General features: G+C 36.4%; 1 protein-coding gene across 1 annotated transcript in view; it reads right to left on the bottom strand.

The window, feature by feature from the left end:
- STAM (signal transducing adaptor molecule) overlaps positions 1-18,255 on the bottom strand; it is a 68,450-nt gene that overhangs the window by 28,151 nt on the left and 22,044 nt on the right. The window contains exons 3-6 of the mRNA XM_082649027.1: positions 7,544-7,619; positions 7,367-7,462; positions 5,765-5,911; positions 923-1,013 (exon numbers count right to left, since the gene is read on the bottom strand). Coding sequence (XP_082505153.1) covers positions 923-1,013; positions 5,765-5,911; positions 7,367-7,462; positions 7,544-7,619 — 410 coding nt within the window. The remainder of the gene's footprint in view (positions 1-922; positions 1,014-5,764; positions 5,912-7,366; positions 7,463-7,543; positions 7,620-18,255) is intronic.

Raw genomic sequence — 18,255 nt, 5'->3', positions numbered from 1 at the left:
GATATCTATAACAGATATAACAGGCAAAAGATTAATATCCAAAATAAAGATGTTCTATACATCATTATTAGAAAAAAAACAGAAAGAGAGACAATCAGAACAGCTAATAAACGTTCAAAAAAGGACTGAACCTCACTAGCAATCAAGAAAATAAAAATTAAAAACAATTAGGTATCATTTCAAACTCATCAGATTCACAAAAATTAAACTCTGACAATAGCAAATGTCATGAGTCTAAAAAGAATAAGTGAATAATAAAAGCTTTCATACACTGCTGATAGAAAAGGAAATACTATAATTATTTAGCAAAGTTAAAGATGTACCTACTCCATAAGCCAACAATACCACAAAACAAAATCTCTCTCTCTCACACACACACACACACACACACACAAGAGAAGGTGGACAAGGATACTTAGTGCAGCTTACTTGTTATAGTAAAAAAAAAAATCAGAAAACCCAGCTGTCCATCAGTAGGAGGATAAATTACAGCAGATATTTATTAGTTCACTGGAATATTACACAGCGGTTAAAACAGATGAACTTGATATACATGTCTCATTATGAACAGATCTCAAACATATTGTTGCATGAAAAAAACAAGTTGTAGATGATACCTAGAGTACACTATTTATGAAAAAGAATTTGTTGGACACAAAAAAGTATTTGGTATTGTTTATGGACACATAGATAGTGTAGTAAAAACATTATAGAAACATAGACTGAACGGACATACATGATAGCAGTTGCCTCGGAAGAGGAGAGGAAAAAAGTGACACTGAAGAGAGGAACAAAGGAGAACAAGTAGATTTCAACTTTAGCTGTGAACTCCTATTTCTTTTATTTTTAAATATCTTGGGGGAAAATAAACATCAAGTAAGAGACCTATCTTCTTTCCATGATCAGGGACTTAAAAATGTACCTTTCGCTAAATCTTCTTCTTCTTTTTTGTTAGCCACAGTACCAGGATCCTTGGCTACCAGAGCTGGGCTTGCTTTTGCTTGTTCTGCAGCCTAACACACAAAAAAGGAAAATGATATTTGAAAGTTGTTCTCAAATTTTCCTACCCCCAACTAATCTAAGAACCCACAAGACCCTTCCCATCAATCCACCACAGACTTCTGAACAAGAAAGAAATCTGAACCTGAGCAGCCTCCTCTTTGAAAGGAGCCAGAGAACAGGTAGAACTGGAGAAAACAGACTGAGAGAGTTTGTTTTCTTAGGGTTAACAGTCTAGCCACACTCTCCCAGGTTTGTGTGAAGAGGTTAAACTAGAAGCAGACACTATACAAACCAGAGAAGACAGACTAGAGGAGATTTCAACAAAAAGGGGTTGAGAGTGGGAAGGAGGTGACTACTTTAAAAACAAGCAGTTTAAAAATTTTTTAAATATCTATTCAAGAGTTTTACTGTTTCCTTCCAGATCAAAAGTCAGAATGTTATCTTTAGGAATCCAGACTGATATACAGTAATACAAATGCTCATAAAATTATACTATTTTCGGGCTTCCCTGGTGGCGCAGTGGTTGAGAGTCCGCCTGCCGATGCAGGGGACACGGGTTCGTGCCCCGGTCCGGGAAGATCCCACATGCCGCGGAGCGGCTGGGTCCGTGAGCCATGGCCACTGAGCCTGCGCGTCCGGAGCCTGTGCTCCGCAATGGGAGAGGCCACAACAGTGAGAGGCCCACGTACCGCAAAAAAAAAAAAAAATTATACTATTTTATAAACCAAAATACTAGCAGTTAATTTTGACAATATATTACTGTACCTCTTAAACATATTTTGTATATAAGGTAGTGTACAAGTAAATAAATACATACATTGATTCACACTTACAGAATTACAAGCTTCTAAAGTCTTAATGGCTGCTGAGTTTTTGTGTGGCCATTGAGGCCAATGAGACTCCAGCCTCATTTTTCAACCACTCTATCAGTTACCAGAAACTGTTGGCGTGCGCGTGCGCGCGCGCGCGCACACACACACACACACACACACACACACACACACACACGCTGTGACACACGTTTGCTTCTACTCATGACGTCCTCCCCTCTGGCTCACTGTACTCCACCCACATTGTTTCCTAGTGAGATTCAACCCACCAGTCAGTGAACAGCTGAAAATGACTTTCTCAGTGAAACGTTCCTAAACCCTCTCATTAAGCCTTCCCTCCTCTGTGCCCCTCTGGTAACACTTTTAAACAAGGTATTATATGATTCGGATAGTTAAGGACAGTTAAGGACGCAAGCTGGGGAATCAGGCTAATGGGGAGTCAGGCTAATGCGTTTCAAACCCCAGATGCACCACCTTCTAACACATGAACCCTGAGCGCCTAAAAGCCTCCTTTGGCCTCAAGTTCCTTATCTACGAAATGAGGACAACAATGGCCCACACACCACGGGCTGTCATGAGGATTAAATCAGCACACGTAGCTTCCAAAGTCAGATGCAATGAAGGCCATTCAGGGTTTAAATCACAGAGTATATAACGTTGTCTCCTGGGCTTAAAATGTATGCAGAGGTGATACATGCCATACATGTGATAACTACAGCACAAAGGGTGCTGAAGTAGGGAGTAAATAAACTCTCTACAGTTGCAAGGTTTCTACATTTTACGTGAAATAATTCGCTATTAACTCAAAATAGACTGTGACAAGTTACAAATGTATACTGTAATTCCCAAAGCCATCAATTAAGAAAAATGAAATTCTAAAAAATATTCAAATTACCAAATGCATAGCACTTAGATCACTGCCCAGTACATAGTAACAGGCAATAAATCTCAGCTCCTATTATAATTCTCTGCTTACATGTCTGTCTCCATAACCAGGCTGCATGTTCCTTGAGGGTATATGGGGCTAAATATTACAAGAGCTCATAAATGATTGTTGAGTAAATGAAAGGCAAAATATTCAACATTATAGTAAATACCGTGCAATAGTCTTCACTTAATATATTTATAATGTCAAACAAATACACAAGGCATTTATTTTTAGAAAAGCTGATTAGAAGAGAGCTTTTGTATTCAGTGAATAGAACTTCAAGCACTCTCAATCTGACCCACCTCTAGTTGTAAACTTCCTTAAATAAAAATGTTTTAATTATCATACACTTCTGAAAATTGAACATATGCTTCATCAGAGGCAAGCTTTATTGTTATATATGAATTTTTTTTCACAATTTGTGAACTTCACAAAATAGACATATTGATCTTTTGTGTTCTGAGAAGGGATCTCTACTGGTCAAGTAGGAAGTGCAGAAACAAGCTATATTAAGCTCTACATTCCTGAACTGCTCTCTTTTCAAAGTTCCTTTCTATCATCAGGTTCCAAGTATAGCAACGCTACTTGTCTGATTAACCAGTCAAACACAGTAGCAGTGCCAGCATCACTTCAACCTCAGTGTCCAAAGTCAGTGCTAAGAGAACCACAGCAGCAAGAGTTAGGTGACTCAAGTATCACTTTTCTTAATATTTTTATATTATTTTCTTCTGTACTTGGATGAAAAAATATACTTTAAAAAATTCTCGTTTCCAGAAACTTTTTTAAAAATACGCTAACAAAGGTCTAGTCTGATTAAAATGTAGTAACAGCTTAAGCAACTAAGTGACTGTAAGATTTGGAGGGACTTCTGCAGTTGATCCCAGATGATAGATTTTTTTAATTAAACATGAAGCTCTTTACAAACATGGTTTTCAATGAAAACCTCTTCAGAAACTACTATTAAAAACATCGCCATTCTACCTCATCATAGGTTACTTTATACGCATTTTACATATTTCTTGTGGTTGAAAGACAGCAACTATAACAAAATGAGCTTTCACATATTTTATAAGATCTAGATGCAAAAAAGAAAAGTAACTCTTAACTTTACTATTGCTGATCTACACCCTGAATCTTCTGAACAGGAGAGTAGTCTCACATCTACACCAATTAGTACGTAAACGCTCTTGCCAGTGTTCACTCCACTTCTTGTCCTTCGAAGCCTAGTCCGGACAGACACATATCTACTAACCTCAATATCAAACGGAAGGCAGGATCGTGTAGTGGAAGGAACACTGGACTGAGAGTCAGGAGGCCTGTGTCCTAGTTCCAGCTCTGTCAACTACTAGCTGTGGCCCTGGGCAAGTCACTTAACCATTCTGGGTCTCAGTATCCTCATCTGTAAAATGAGGGGATTAGATTAGAGGATCACTAGAGCTGTTCCCACAACTATCTGAGATTCTAGGTTAACCAAACAAAGCTACGTATCAAATGGATCAGTAACTCTTCTTCCTTCTCTTACAGGGACTGAAATGCAGTTTTGTTCCTTTGTGGACTGAAATGCAGTTTTCACCTGCACTGAAAGCTGTCCTCAAGAGTCGTGCTGCTCAAAACAGAGTCATCGGGGGGCTTGTTAAAATGGACACAATGAATCCACTGCTATGGAGGCACATTTCCACCCGTGAATGAGATGTTACAGTTCTCACCAGCTTCCAGGCGGTGATGATGATGGCCAACCAACCACACTGTAAGTAACAAGCTCTGGAACAGGTTCTCAGAATACAGAACCTGCCATTCCACTAAGCAACTACACTCTTTGGTTCTCCACAGTGAGTCTACTCTTCGATAATTAAACATTGCTTCTATTGTCAAGGATATCTTATTATAAGATATCTTGGATTATTTTGCATAAAATTATTCCTTAATTATACAGATTTAGAAATTATTCTGAGGTAGTAAAAATGAGCTATCAATTATGAATGACTACTTCTCAAAGATGTAATTTATCATTGTAAAACTATTCATAAGCCAAATTTTTTCAAATAAGAAGAAAAATATCCTCTCTTCCTTTATCTCCAAAATATATTTCTAGGTTTTCACATCTCAAGAGTACCTACATAAATTAGAAGTGCCTTGGGAAGAAAGTCTAGATAAGTCTGGATGAACCACTTCATAATTCCCTTGAAATGGTCAAAACCCTGAATGTGAGCCCTCTACAACTAAGAGTTTTCTGCTCATGCTTTCACATCACTCATTATATTCTACCCCAAGCCATACAATGGGGAAAGACAGTGCAGTAAGTTACCACACACTTTAAGCCTACTTAGTTATTAGCTGGGCACCCTAAAGGATGGTTACCGGAATAGAAAAGGAATAAAAGAGATAATCTTCCTTTTTTTCTCCTATATGACGTAAATTAGAGATTGAGCTCATTACATAAATAATTTTTTTTTAAGGCAAGTTAAGTCTTTCAGTCAATCATATTTATTAGGAAAAAGAAAGAAGACACGTACGTGCTGGTCAGCTCTTAAGGGGAATTTTTCTTCCCAATGACCCCCTTTTATCTCCCTACCATTTTTTAATACAGGTGCTCATAAATTTCATAATCCAAAGAACCTCTAAACACATCCTTAAATTTTAAGGAAACCTGATTTTTGAGCTGTCATTCTTTGTAGATAAAATTACAGCACCAAGAGCATTTAACAAGAATGTCAGTATTACCTAATAAAGCAATTTTGTCTGTATTATTAAAATTATATTAAAATTTTTTTAATTGCAAAAACGTTAAATGAATTCATTAATAAAGAAGGAGAAACAGTGGGGAAATAGAAGTTGGAACACATTAACATTCCACTGTATTTTTCTGGCAACTCTATATGCAAGATTATTAACAAAAATTCCTTTGGAGTATTAAAAACTACCTGGGTTTGGAGGAAAAACTCAAATAAACATAGCTACTTTAGAGAAATGAACTGCAGAACACACACAAATTTATATAAAATACCTGAGAGCCAATAGCTGGAAATGTAACACCTTGTTCCTTAAGGTTCTTAATCATTGCTGATATTAGACTAAGTTGTGGATCATTCTTAAATTCATCCGTCCATTCAACCATAAGAGCCTTTAATTTTTCACACACTTTAGGATGACCCTTAAAAATAGAGAAAAAAAATTAATAAAAAAGCACTAATTTCCTGGCAAATGATTTAATACAGATACCGTAAATATAAAACTTATAAAGTGTTGCAGATCTGTTTTTAAATAATAAATTATCCCTAGCTATAGATGACACATAAGAAAATACAGATAGTTACTAGAAATAAACTAGTTTTATTTCCACACTATGAAAAAAAATAGATGATACTATCACATACCTCATAACATATTAAGACATTAGATATATAGTAACTTATTCTGGAGGTCAGAAAGACAGGACTTTTCAGAGTATTTTGCAACTAAGCAAGTGTTGTCTATGAGGAAGACATAGAAAAGTTTGTTTTCTTTTTTGCAGACCAATGAAAACTAAGTTGGAAAGAGAGAATAAATAGTACAATTCCTTTATTCCTAATTCCTGACTTTTAATGTGCATGGCTGTGTTTTTACCCAGTTACTTAATTATCTGAGGCCTGGCATGAGGTCTACTATATGCCGATATTCCTGGAAACTTCATTTCTTCAAAATAACCTTTCCCCCTTAAGTATAAAACCAATATGTTCGCTGTAAAATATTTGAAAAATAAAGAGTTCTTTCTCCTATACGCAACTGTTTGCTTTTTAAAGTTGTTCACGTTACTAAATACTGAGTACAAATCTTCAATTAAGGAAAATATTACATTAGAATCTCTTCATAAACCGTTGTACATTTTGATGGACATTCAGGACATCAAAAGAATGGTAAATAATTAGCACAAAATACCTAAATATAACTGAATAACTGAATAAAGCAGAACAGGAAAAAATTATCACATAACCATGTTCTAAAAGGAGTACAGAATTTTAAATTCTTATTTATGTACTATTTCCTACTAAAATCTGGAAATACTCATTTTTTCCAAAAAACATGAAGCATTTTCCCTTTTAACACTTAAAACATTTTTTATATATAATTATCCCCCCCCAGAAAGGCCAGAAATAATTACCTTTAGAATGCATGAATTTTTACTGAGAAAACTCACATATTACTTAGTAAATTAAATTTTTTTAATTCCTTAAATTGCTGGATTTGAATTTTTAACTCTACATTCAGTTAAGTAGATGACCTCTGTGACTAAAAAAAAAAAATGGTTATAAAAACTGTGCCTAGAGTAAACTGGTACCTCTTATTCAGAGAAATACACATATTTTTCATCAGAAGAAAGGAATGGTGAAGAAAAGAGGTTAAATATATTCTAATCTGGCTTGGCCAAAACCAAATCTCCAAGTTACATAAATGTGTAGTCTCCTCAGCAAAACCTAACAGGGACGTATACACGGACAGACGTAGCCTAGAAAGAGTTAAAAAAAAGCACAGACTAGTCCTTTGTGATTTAAAATGTGAAGAACTGAACAATAAAATATATGAAGAAAGAAGACAGTGCTAATTCATTTCTAGAAATAATGTGCCTTACCTTGTTTAATACGTTGCTTACTTCACTAGCAAAATCTCTTGAACATACTTCTAAGTGAAAAATTTTGCCACAATTTGATACACACGCTCCTAGAAGCTAAAAGAATAAAATAGGGAGTTAAAAGGGCTCAATTTCGGTAGACAATTTTGCAGTAGATCTTGAAATGAAACCACTCACAGTCAGAGCCTGCATAGCAACATGAGGATCTTTATGGTTCACCCGCCTCATAATAGACCGAAGACAATCTTTAGGTCTAAAAAATAAGAAATGTAACAATTAGTAGTACATTCTACTTTTTTTCCCCTTAACTATAAAAGGCAATAGACTATGATACAAAAGGGAGAATATGGTAGAGAAGTTTAATTCTTACTAATGACACAATTGAAAAACTGTACACTAAAAAGTTCCTTTAAATTTTTCAAACAAAATTAACAGGCGCTCTTCCTTAACGATCATAGATAAGGCATCCTGGGCTAATTCTAGATGGAAAGTTTTGAAAATAAAATGACAGACCAAGACTTCCACTTCCAGTCACGATGGAATAACTGGAACCAGACTTACACTCCTGTTGTAAATAATTAGAAAACTGGAAAAATATATTTAAAATACATTTGGGACATCAGGCCACAGGTAGCGCTGAATGATGATCTCTAAGAAAGAACACAAATTAGATAAACAGACGTCTGCCTCAGCTTTCTACCCAGGGGCACTTTCCAGGTAGCGAAATAGGCTTTCTGTCTAAAGGCAGTTTCTGGATCTCAGCACAGAGAAGCTGATCCCAGGAAGATGGTGGTGATCTTACTGAAGTGAGGGGACAGAAATCAGAATTCCGGCAGGCTGTGGGAGCTAGAATTTGCAGGACAGAGTAGAGGAGCTATATGAAGAAAGAGTGCTAGATACCTGCATGGGTCCACTGAGGTCTGCTGCCCACCAGGCTGGACAAAAAGTGACTGACAGCTCTACTTTGAAGGGTTCCCAAAACTCACACAGCTGTCAGAGCTCATACCAAAGTGGACAGTCCTTGCAGCAGAGCGTTTAGGCCTTGGTGATAGGGCTACACCATCCCAAAAGACTATCCTAAATCCATCCAATAACAGCTTAAAAAACAAGCCACAGAAGAATAAAACTGATCCAGGCCTAACCTCTAACAGAATCAAGTCCAATATTCTTTAACAGGAGTATGACAAAACCTGGCATTCAACAATATAAAATTCATAATACTAAGCATTCAATCAAAAATTACCAGACGTGACACGAAGTAGGAAGAAGTGACACTTAACTAGGAGAAAACTCAGTCAAATGAAAATGTGGAAATTATATAAGCTATTTTAAGTATGATCAAGGATGTACAAGGAATCATCAACATAGCAAAGGAAAGAAGTGGTATACAAAAAAGAACCCGATAAAACTTCCAGAGAAGAAAAAATATATAAAATGAACTAATTAACTAATTGGATGAAATTAACCTGATAGAAACGGAAGGACGTATCTAATAAGGGATTAATATCCAGAATATATAAAGGGGTCCTACCTCTCAACAACAAAAAAATGATAATCCAATTCAAAAATGGGCAAAAGACTCAAAACAGGCATTTCTCCAAAGAAGAGATATAAATGGCCAGAAAGCACAAGAAAAACCGCTCAGCATCATTAGGGAGCTGCACATGAAATCACAGTGAGACACGATTTCACATTAAAAAGGAAGAGGCAACCAGCCGGGGATGTGGGGAAATGGGAACCCTTATGCACAGCGGTGCCCACGGCGATGCGAAACGAAACAACGTAGCCACTGTGGACAAGTCTGACAGCTTCTCACAAAGTCAGACATAAAACTGCCCCGTGACACAGGAACTCCACCACTATGTGCTGAATACGCAAATAAAAGAACTGAAAGCAGGGATTGAAGCAGACATCTGTACATCCATGCTCAGAGCAGCATTATTCACAACAGCCAAATCTCCACCAACAGACGAACAGATTAACAAAATACAATGGAATACTATTCAGCCTAAAAGAACGAAATTCTGACACATGCTACATGGGTGGACCTTGAAGACATACTTAGTGAAATAAGCCAGACACAAAAGGAGAAATATTACACGGTTCCACTTATACGTGGTACTCAAAACAGGCGAATTCATGGAGATACAAGTAAAATAGAAGTCACCAGTGGCTAAGAGAAGGGGGAAATGGACAGTTACTATTTAACTGCAGACATACAGAGCTTCCACTTGGGATGGAAGTTTAGGAAATGGACAGTTGGACACACACATACAAAAGAGAAAACAGTATCAAGTGATCTGAACAACACTGAGCCCTGGGAAAATTGGCCAGTAAGAATAATTGTCCTAAAAAATTTCTTTAAGAATTGAAAATGCAATTACTAATGATAAACAGAAAAAAAGTCATTTTTAATAGGGAGATATTAGAATAAAAAATAAAATTTCTGTTTCTAAGGCTGTTTCACTGCCTGTTGGGAAGCTTTCCACCTAAAGAGCATGGAAAAAAGAGGGGGAAAAATTGTATTTATGGGATACCTATTATATGTCAAGCATTCAACTCATGATTCTGCAGCTCTTATTCTACTGATTTTGTATTAAAAGTGTCTAAAAGCATCATCATTAGACTGAAGAAATAATATAACATTATTTAGATTCTGCCTTTTTTACAGTTGGACTTATTTTAGGAGCCAGAATCTGTGACCTCATGCTAATTTTTGCAGTTGTGAAAAGCATGTTGACAAATACAAAATTATCATTTCAAAGCACTGGCAGAGGCCAAATTATCTAAATACCAAAATTCAAATCATTTAAAAATAGCGATCAAAAGATGATTCAGCTCAGTGAATAAAACATTTTAGAAAATAATCCTCAATACTTGCTTTACCACCAAATTTTAAATGAAATTTTTGACGTATTGTTCATAAACCACACTTTTTTTTTTTTTAAAGAAAGAAATCTAAACTGTGGTGACTTTTGGAAAAGAGGATGGAGAAAGGGGCTTTGAAATGGAACTTTTTACTTTTTATTTCACTAATTTCTATACTGTTGAAATGTTTAACCACAGCCAATTTTAAAAACCAAGGCAAGGACATGTCTGGAACCAAAGCAAAGTTGGCTATTGCATCCATAAAAAGGATAATGCCCAAAAAAGCCAACCAGAACGTTTATAAGTCCTGACAAACACTTTATGTATGCCAACAAAGCAATATCTTTTTAGGTATAATAAGCTAAAAAAAAAAATCCCTTCAGAACTGTGTATAAAACTGGCGCTATTAAACAACAGAAGTGACCCACAAAAATCTAGTATTTAACGACCTCATTCTGTTCCGTGTTTTTTTTCAATTCAGCTTTTCAGTATTTCCACAAAACGATAAGTAAAATACAGATGTGAAGGTATATTTATATATATTTCATTATAAATCTTACAATTCAACAAAAAATTATAGTTAAAATATTCTTTTTAAAAAGGTTTAAGAGTTATAATTGAATTTAAAGTAGGTGTCTATGGCTACTATCCTCTCAATGACAAATGAAAATGGACTACAAATATAGTGTCTGTACAATTTATCATCTATACGAGTGCCCCTTTGAGAGTGAAAGGGGGTGCTAACCAGGCGTAATACAAGAACAGCAGGCATAGAGTGAAACTATCCAAGGGAAATTGGAAGCATGGTCAGCCCAGCCAAAACTATGTTCATCCAAACATTATCTTTTTATGCATAGATCTCGGACACGTACTTAATACAAGAGTGAGAAAAAAAGGCAGTACTTCCATCTAGTTGTGGCTTCTACTGTCTTCTCCTTGAATCCTAGACCAGACAAGAGAACAGGCTTTTCATGAATGGACACAGCTGCCTCGGCATATGTCAGCTCTGATGAACTAAAGCATCAAAGTCCGTTTCATTATTCACAACATTACTCCAGGCCACCTCAATACACTGTACTGTGGGCTTTCACGAAAAGAAAGCCTTAGGAGGGGGCTCTTCTCCACTAGACCCTCTCACTCCAGCTCCCCTCTCTCCACACCACTCTCCATCTTTCAGGTTCTATGTCTTCAACATGGCCGATGCTCAAGAAGTCATTGAACTAAATGGGAAAGACACGAATTTTCACTGTTGTACAATAATTAGTATTTAGAATAACTGAATAATCGTCATTATAAAGCTCTATTTGTTACCAACTTCTGCATCTTCCACTGAGTTTGCTTTCTATGTGGAAAATGTACATGCACTCGCAAAATCTATTTCTGAAAAATTACGTGATGAGGGGAAAATGCATAGTAAGTAGTGCTGGGAGGAGCACAGGATGTGAGGAAAGGGACTATTGATACATACTAATGAAGCATTTTGTAAAATTACCTGCTAAGATAAAATCTGCATGTGCATTTAGAGGAGTCTACCAACAGTTTCCACCACCAACCTTTCGTAAAGGGTAGTCAAATCCTGATCTCTCTCAAAACCCTTCCCAAAACTCCATTTTGGTATTTTAAAACATTTTGTAAGACTCATCCTCTCTCTGCCTTATCTTGAGATTGGAAAACAAAAAGATAGGAGAGGTCAAGGATACAGACAAGAACAAGGAAAGAACTCTCTCTCACCCTTCCCAGTTTTCCAACCCCAAAATAACTCTCTTAACTTACTATGTGATAAATGATCATACCACAAATCACACCACTGTAAAATGTAATGGAATTGTACTGTTTCCTGAGTTTCCAAAGTAAGGATAATAAGGCAAAAATGGCAGTTAATCAATTTTCTTTGATTAGGGAGTTACTGTTGCAGATCATATTCTGCCATCTCCCAAATATGCTCAATACAGGCAATTTCTCCTCAATTACTGAAGCAAAACTGTTATGTTGAGCACCAGGTGAAGAAGATGGCTTGTATATTCAGGGCCATGTTGTTTAAAACATGTATACTCTGAGCAAGAGTCATACTCAGTGCAGGGAGATATACACACTCGGTAAGAGAAAGGGGAACTGGAATTTAAGACAGCACATAGAGCTCACTAAATGGACAGAAGAACAAGTTTTGAAGAAAAATAAAATTGAGGGGGCTGCAAAAGAATACAGTTAAATTCAGAAAGTTAAACATGCATAGGATGTAGCTCAGATCTAGAGTTAAGAGGACCAAAGAAAACTAAAACTAATTTTGCATTCCTACAGTTCTCTTTTCAAAGAAAAATGAAATTTCAAATCTCTTTGAATAGCCCTGAGTACATTTCCAAAACTGTCACCACATTATTTACAAATGTCTATCCACTTGTAGGTATGTTGTTGTACAGTATGACAGATAAATAGCTCAGCATTCATCTCTAGTCACCAGTTAGTGAGATTACCTGAAAAGGTCTTTCCATTAATATATAAGGAGAAAGCCAAAAATATTCAATGATTTAGTTGGATAAAGGAGTCAAAATTTGTGAGATCTTATGCTTTGTATAAGTTTTTAAAAGTCTCTTATTTAAAAATATGTCTCATCTCTACATCTTAATTGAAAAGTACTTTTGTATTATAAAGATAACAGGTTAAACTGTGATGAGATTTTATATGCTTGAGGAAATTATTACCATTGAAAAGGCAGTGAATTCAAATACTACTTATTGCACCTATTACTAAACCAATGATTTCAGATCAATCAACTTTTCAAAAAGAGGGTACCACCTCTTTATTATCCCCCTCACGGGGCCTGACAGAAGAACAATAGGACATTTTCTTTAAAGTATTGTAAATATAAAAGAAAAGCAATATTAAAAACAAGTAACAGAAATAACAGTGTATAGCACAGTTCATGAATGTGCTTGCACGGTTAACCTCTCCTCACCTTTGAGGCAGGACTGAAACGGTACAAAGATACTAACAGTATGTTTCTAAATAGGGGCAGAAAAATTCCTGCAGTGCAAGACTATCTGGCGTATCACATCTCTGGTCCCCACCTAATCAATGTCAGTAGTAACCTCCTGTCATTGTGACAACCAAAACCATCCCTAAACCACCACTGGGCTGAGATCTACTGCTAGACAAAAGCAGCACTGTGATTCAGTAGAAAAAGATTTGAGGCTTGACAGACCTCATCTGTAAAAGGGGACTTTAATGCTTCCTGTTGAGTATGTTATTACATTACTCCCTGAATCATGCCAGGGACTTAGAGATGCTCAATGTTAGTTCTAGAAAGCACAAACATATTCTTCTATCAAGTTACTTTTACAACATTAGCTTTCAAAGCTACTTTAGAGTGATTTAAACTTTACATTTTCTTTTTACATGCTATAAAAAGTGCTTTACTACAACTCACAATTCAGGGATATATGTATAACTGTATTGTGGAGTGGGGAGGGGATATGTGTATGCATAACTTTTATAGGTCTTAGTACCCAGCAGGCACACACTAAAAGATATGGGACCTCAAATCTTTGTTGAACAAAGTAAAAAAAAATTTTAATTAACAGAGAATATAAACCCTCCTTGAACACTAAAGGGAGTCTAATATAAGGCGTGGCTTTCAAAAGCAAAAAGGCATTACATTAACTATAAAATAAGCTTAATATTATAAAATGTGAAAGAAATCAGAACTGAAATGAATAATAATTGTATATTCAATGGCATATTCAAAGTACATATTTGGTTCATAATATAAATTACATAAAACACAGTCTACAGAGCGCAAGGGGGAAAAGGGCAAAACACTGAATACAAATATCAAATTCTGATTCTGAGCTTGTTAAATAGGTATTTCTTATGAGATAGCTGATGGAACATGAATATAGTCTACAAATTATGTTATTTGGCTATTTAAAGAACAAGTTCACATGCCCGAAGGACTTCATCAGAAAAGGAGGTAAACTTCTACATACTAAATATTGAGGGTTAATGGAAGTATAGATAACAGTCACTGAATACTTAAATTTAGTATGATATTTTGAGTTTCCCAGATCATATAAAACTGGAGTATATTTCAGTGAAACAGAATACAATGTAATATAACATATGGGAGAGAGAGGAATCACTAAAAACAATAAAATTGGTATGTCTTGACTCATAATTTAAAAAAAATTTTTTTTAATAATTATTTATTTTTTGGCTGCATCGGGCCTCAGCTGTAGCACGAGGGATCTTTCATTGTGGCACGTGGGCTCTTCGTTGCAGTGCACAGGCTTCTGAAAAGGCTATACATACTATATGATCCTAATTGTATGACATTTTGGAAAAGGCGAAATTATAGAAATAGTAAAAAAAAAAAAAAAAGAAATGAATGGTTGTCAGGGGTTCAGAGAGAGAAAGGAGAGGGATGAATTGGGGGAGTGCAGGACATTTTAAGGATGGTGAAACTACTCTGTGTGATACTGTAATAACGGATAAGTCATTATGGGCTTGTCAAAACCCATAAAACTGTATAATATAGAGTGAGCCAATGTAAACTATAGACTTTAGTTAATAATAATGTATCAATATTGGTTCATTATTTGTAACATATACCACACTAATGCAAGATGTTAATAACAGGGGAAACTGCATATAAAGGGTGGGAGTGGGTTATGGAATTCTTCGTACTATCTGCTCAATTTTTTTTTTTTTCTTTTTTTATTTGCGGTACGCGGGCCTCTCACTGCTGTGGCCTCTCCCGTTGCGGAGCACAGGCTCCGGACGCGCAGGCTCAGCGGCCATGGCTCACGGGCCCAGCCGATCCGCGGCATGTGGGATCTTCCCAGACCGGGGCACGAACCCGTGTCCCCTGCATTGGCAGGCGGACTCTCAACCACTGCGCCACCAGGGAAGCCCTCAATTTTTTTCTAAACCTAAAATTGTATTAAAAAAAACAGTCTATTAATTATAAAACAAAAAACAAAACCATAAAGAAAACATGAGATAATTCTACTAAAACCCTGGAGAAGGCAAGTCTCGTATAACTCAAAATTCGAAACACTGTAAGACTGATAAATTCAGCTATATAAAAATCAAAATTTTCTAAATGGAAAAAACAACAAAACAAAGTCAAAAGAATAATGGAAGGAGTTCCCTGGCGGTCCAGTGGTTAGGACTTGGCGCTTTCACTGCCAGGGCCTGGATTCGATCCCTGGTCGGGAACTAAGATCCCACAAGCTGTGTGGCGCAGCCAAAACAACAAAAAACAAAAAATAATGGAAAAATATATGCAATTCATAAAACAAACAAGATATGTCCCTAACATATCAAGGACTCCTAGAAATGAGGAAAGGATGGATACAGACTGTTCACAGAAAAGGAAGCACAAACAGCTCTTAAATACAGGAAAAGATGTTCATCCCAGAAAACGGTAAGAATGTACCTTTGACTCTGGAAGACCACCCACCTCAAGCCTCTTCACCTTTATGGAAAGGGGTCAAAGGGAGCCCCGACCACTCCTTCCCAGGACTCCAAGGTTCCTTCTGCAGAAGTCAAGACCAAGTCTTGGGCACCCAACTTTCTCTACGATCCAATAATTGAGAACTTGAGAACATATGCCTGTTATTCTTGTTTAGACAAGTCCCTACAAGAAGCTCCAGACTATCCTCTCCATCATTAAACAGCTCTGCATATCCATTACTCCCCAGCTTCTGCAATCTTTCCACTGGACCCTCTAGAAGTCACAGCCCATGATCAACAAAAGGCCCTACCCCTGGTCCTTTTGCTCTACAGAAAACTGGCTCTCCAAGGAAGATAACACTTCTCCTGCAGCCACCTCAAGTGGTAGCTTTCAGTTTTCCACGGCTCTTGTACCTCCTAAATGAAGGGTCCTCTTTGCTCCCTTTGCTACTTCAAAACCACTCTCCCTCCCTCTTTCCTAAAACAGCCGAGTTCAGATCTTCTCATTTAAAAAACCTCACTGCCCCCTCATCTTTCAATGATTTTAACTCCTGGCTCACTGCCACTCTCTCTAATGTTACTTCTGTCTTAACGGAAGTGATGCTTCCAACACCATTGGCTTTTTGACTCCACCTTATTATTAACCGTCAAGGTCTACAAACTCCATTTCAAGGATTCCAACTATCATCTTCCATTTCTCTAACCCACTCACTCTCTTTATACCCACCTCTGTGCTTGCTCAGGGCGACTCACCTCTGCTCCAGCTAGCCCGTACCTTTCAAGTTCTTAGAAAGCGCCAAGTGTCCTCTACCCTGCAGCATTCACGTGAAGGCTGTTCCCTCTGCCTGGGACCTCTGCTTGCAGCTCTTTGCTTCTTCTCAACTTTAAAATCATAGTATAAATGTTATCCCTCACGCCTGTGCTTCCCTGAAAAACCTAAGTAGGTCTCCCTTTTATTCTCCACTGAAGCCCTCTGCTCACTATCTTCTTAGACCATTACCTGTTTATTTCTATCTTCCACTGGCCAAATTGTTACCATAGCTGATGACAAAGGCTGTACCTGCTTTATTCACCACTCTAGACCCAAAGCATGATACCCAGCCAGTACTCACTGTTTGTCAAATAAAAGAAAAAACGACTGATACAAAAAGAATGAAATGAACTGAAGTAATTCTGTGACATTAAGAAAGTGAAAGAGACCAGGAAATCAAGATCACGCTTTACAAAAAAGCCTTTAATTTTATTCCTGCTATAACTCTTCCCCTAGTTTAAATTACATTTTAAAAAATCCTAAATATGAATCAGATTGTCATTTGTTAACTAGAAAAAACTAGAGTACCTACAGCTGTTGTGATGATTAAATAAAATGTTTATAAGGCACTTAAACAAGAGCCGGCAAATAATAAGCAGTCAGTAAATGCTGGCTATTATCCTTAACAGACACTGAAAAGACTTTCAAGCCTAAGGCCAGTAAATGGAGGGTATGATCATTACAAGACATATGTTGGAAGAAATCTGTTTCTAGAACTGATGCTGCCCTTCCAACTTGAAGAAGTCTAGGTCAGAGATTACTCTTCCCTTAAAAAATCAGGACATATTCTATCAACCTCCAGCTAAAGGTCAGAAGTAGTCAAAGCCCGGGTCCAGGACAAGACAACATAAAGCCAATGAAAAATATTTTTAACAAACTCTTTCCCAAAGGCTTATATTTATATTTTTCACAAAATACCAGTAATGACTATCATTTTCTCCTTCTAATTCTGTACGAATAAATCAAAGACTTACTATCCAAATAGATCCCTTATCCAAGTAAAGAAAAAAGTTTATCACGTTGTCCACTCTCAGTCAACTATATTTTTGTCTAAAGTTAAACAAAGACAGTTAAGACATAAAATAATAGCACAAATTAATCTGGATGTCAATTACAGAGTTTTAACTTTAACTTTTTATTGTGGATAATCAACACCCACCCTCACATCTATTTTTTATATATGAAATTATAATCAAATCAATCAAAACTAATAGACAAAAGCTATTTATTATGGGAAGCTATGTATTATGTTAAAGAAAACTGCTACTATTATTCTGAAAGTTCTCTTGATTCTGAACAGAGACTTTTCAGTCCATCATATGACATCACTGGCTAAGTATTTTTCAGTACTTAGACGTTGGAAGAACCGCACACTAAAAATCACGTGAATATCTTTGGAAATCAGAAAAAAATTTTCAGAATTTTTAAGTCCAGCATATTCAAACATTTCAGGCTGACAGGATATATTAGGGAATTAAGTAATTACAAATGCAGAATAGTATAATATGCTTATTGTCTATTACGGCAGGGAAAAGATATTCATATTTGTGTAAAGAAACAATGGAAAGGTACAAAAGAAACAAAAGTGGTTACCTATAGAGGATGGAGGAGGGAAACAGGAACAGAAGTTAGACTTGTCAATGTTCATCTTTTTAAACTGTTTTAAATTTTGAGCCATGTGAGTACTTTTGAAACAAAAAAGTACATATTTCATAAGCATAAGTATTTCTTTAAATCAACAAACATAAATACACACGTA

This window comes from Grampus griseus (genome assembly GCF_964374135.1).
Source record: "Grampus griseus genome assembly, chromosome: 2".
In the NCBI taxonomy this organism is placed as follows: domain Eukaryota; kingdom Metazoa; phylum Chordata; class Mammalia; order Artiodactyla; family Delphinidae; genus Grampus; species Grampus griseus.
This window is presented reverse-complemented; position numbering and strand designations above follow the sequence as displayed.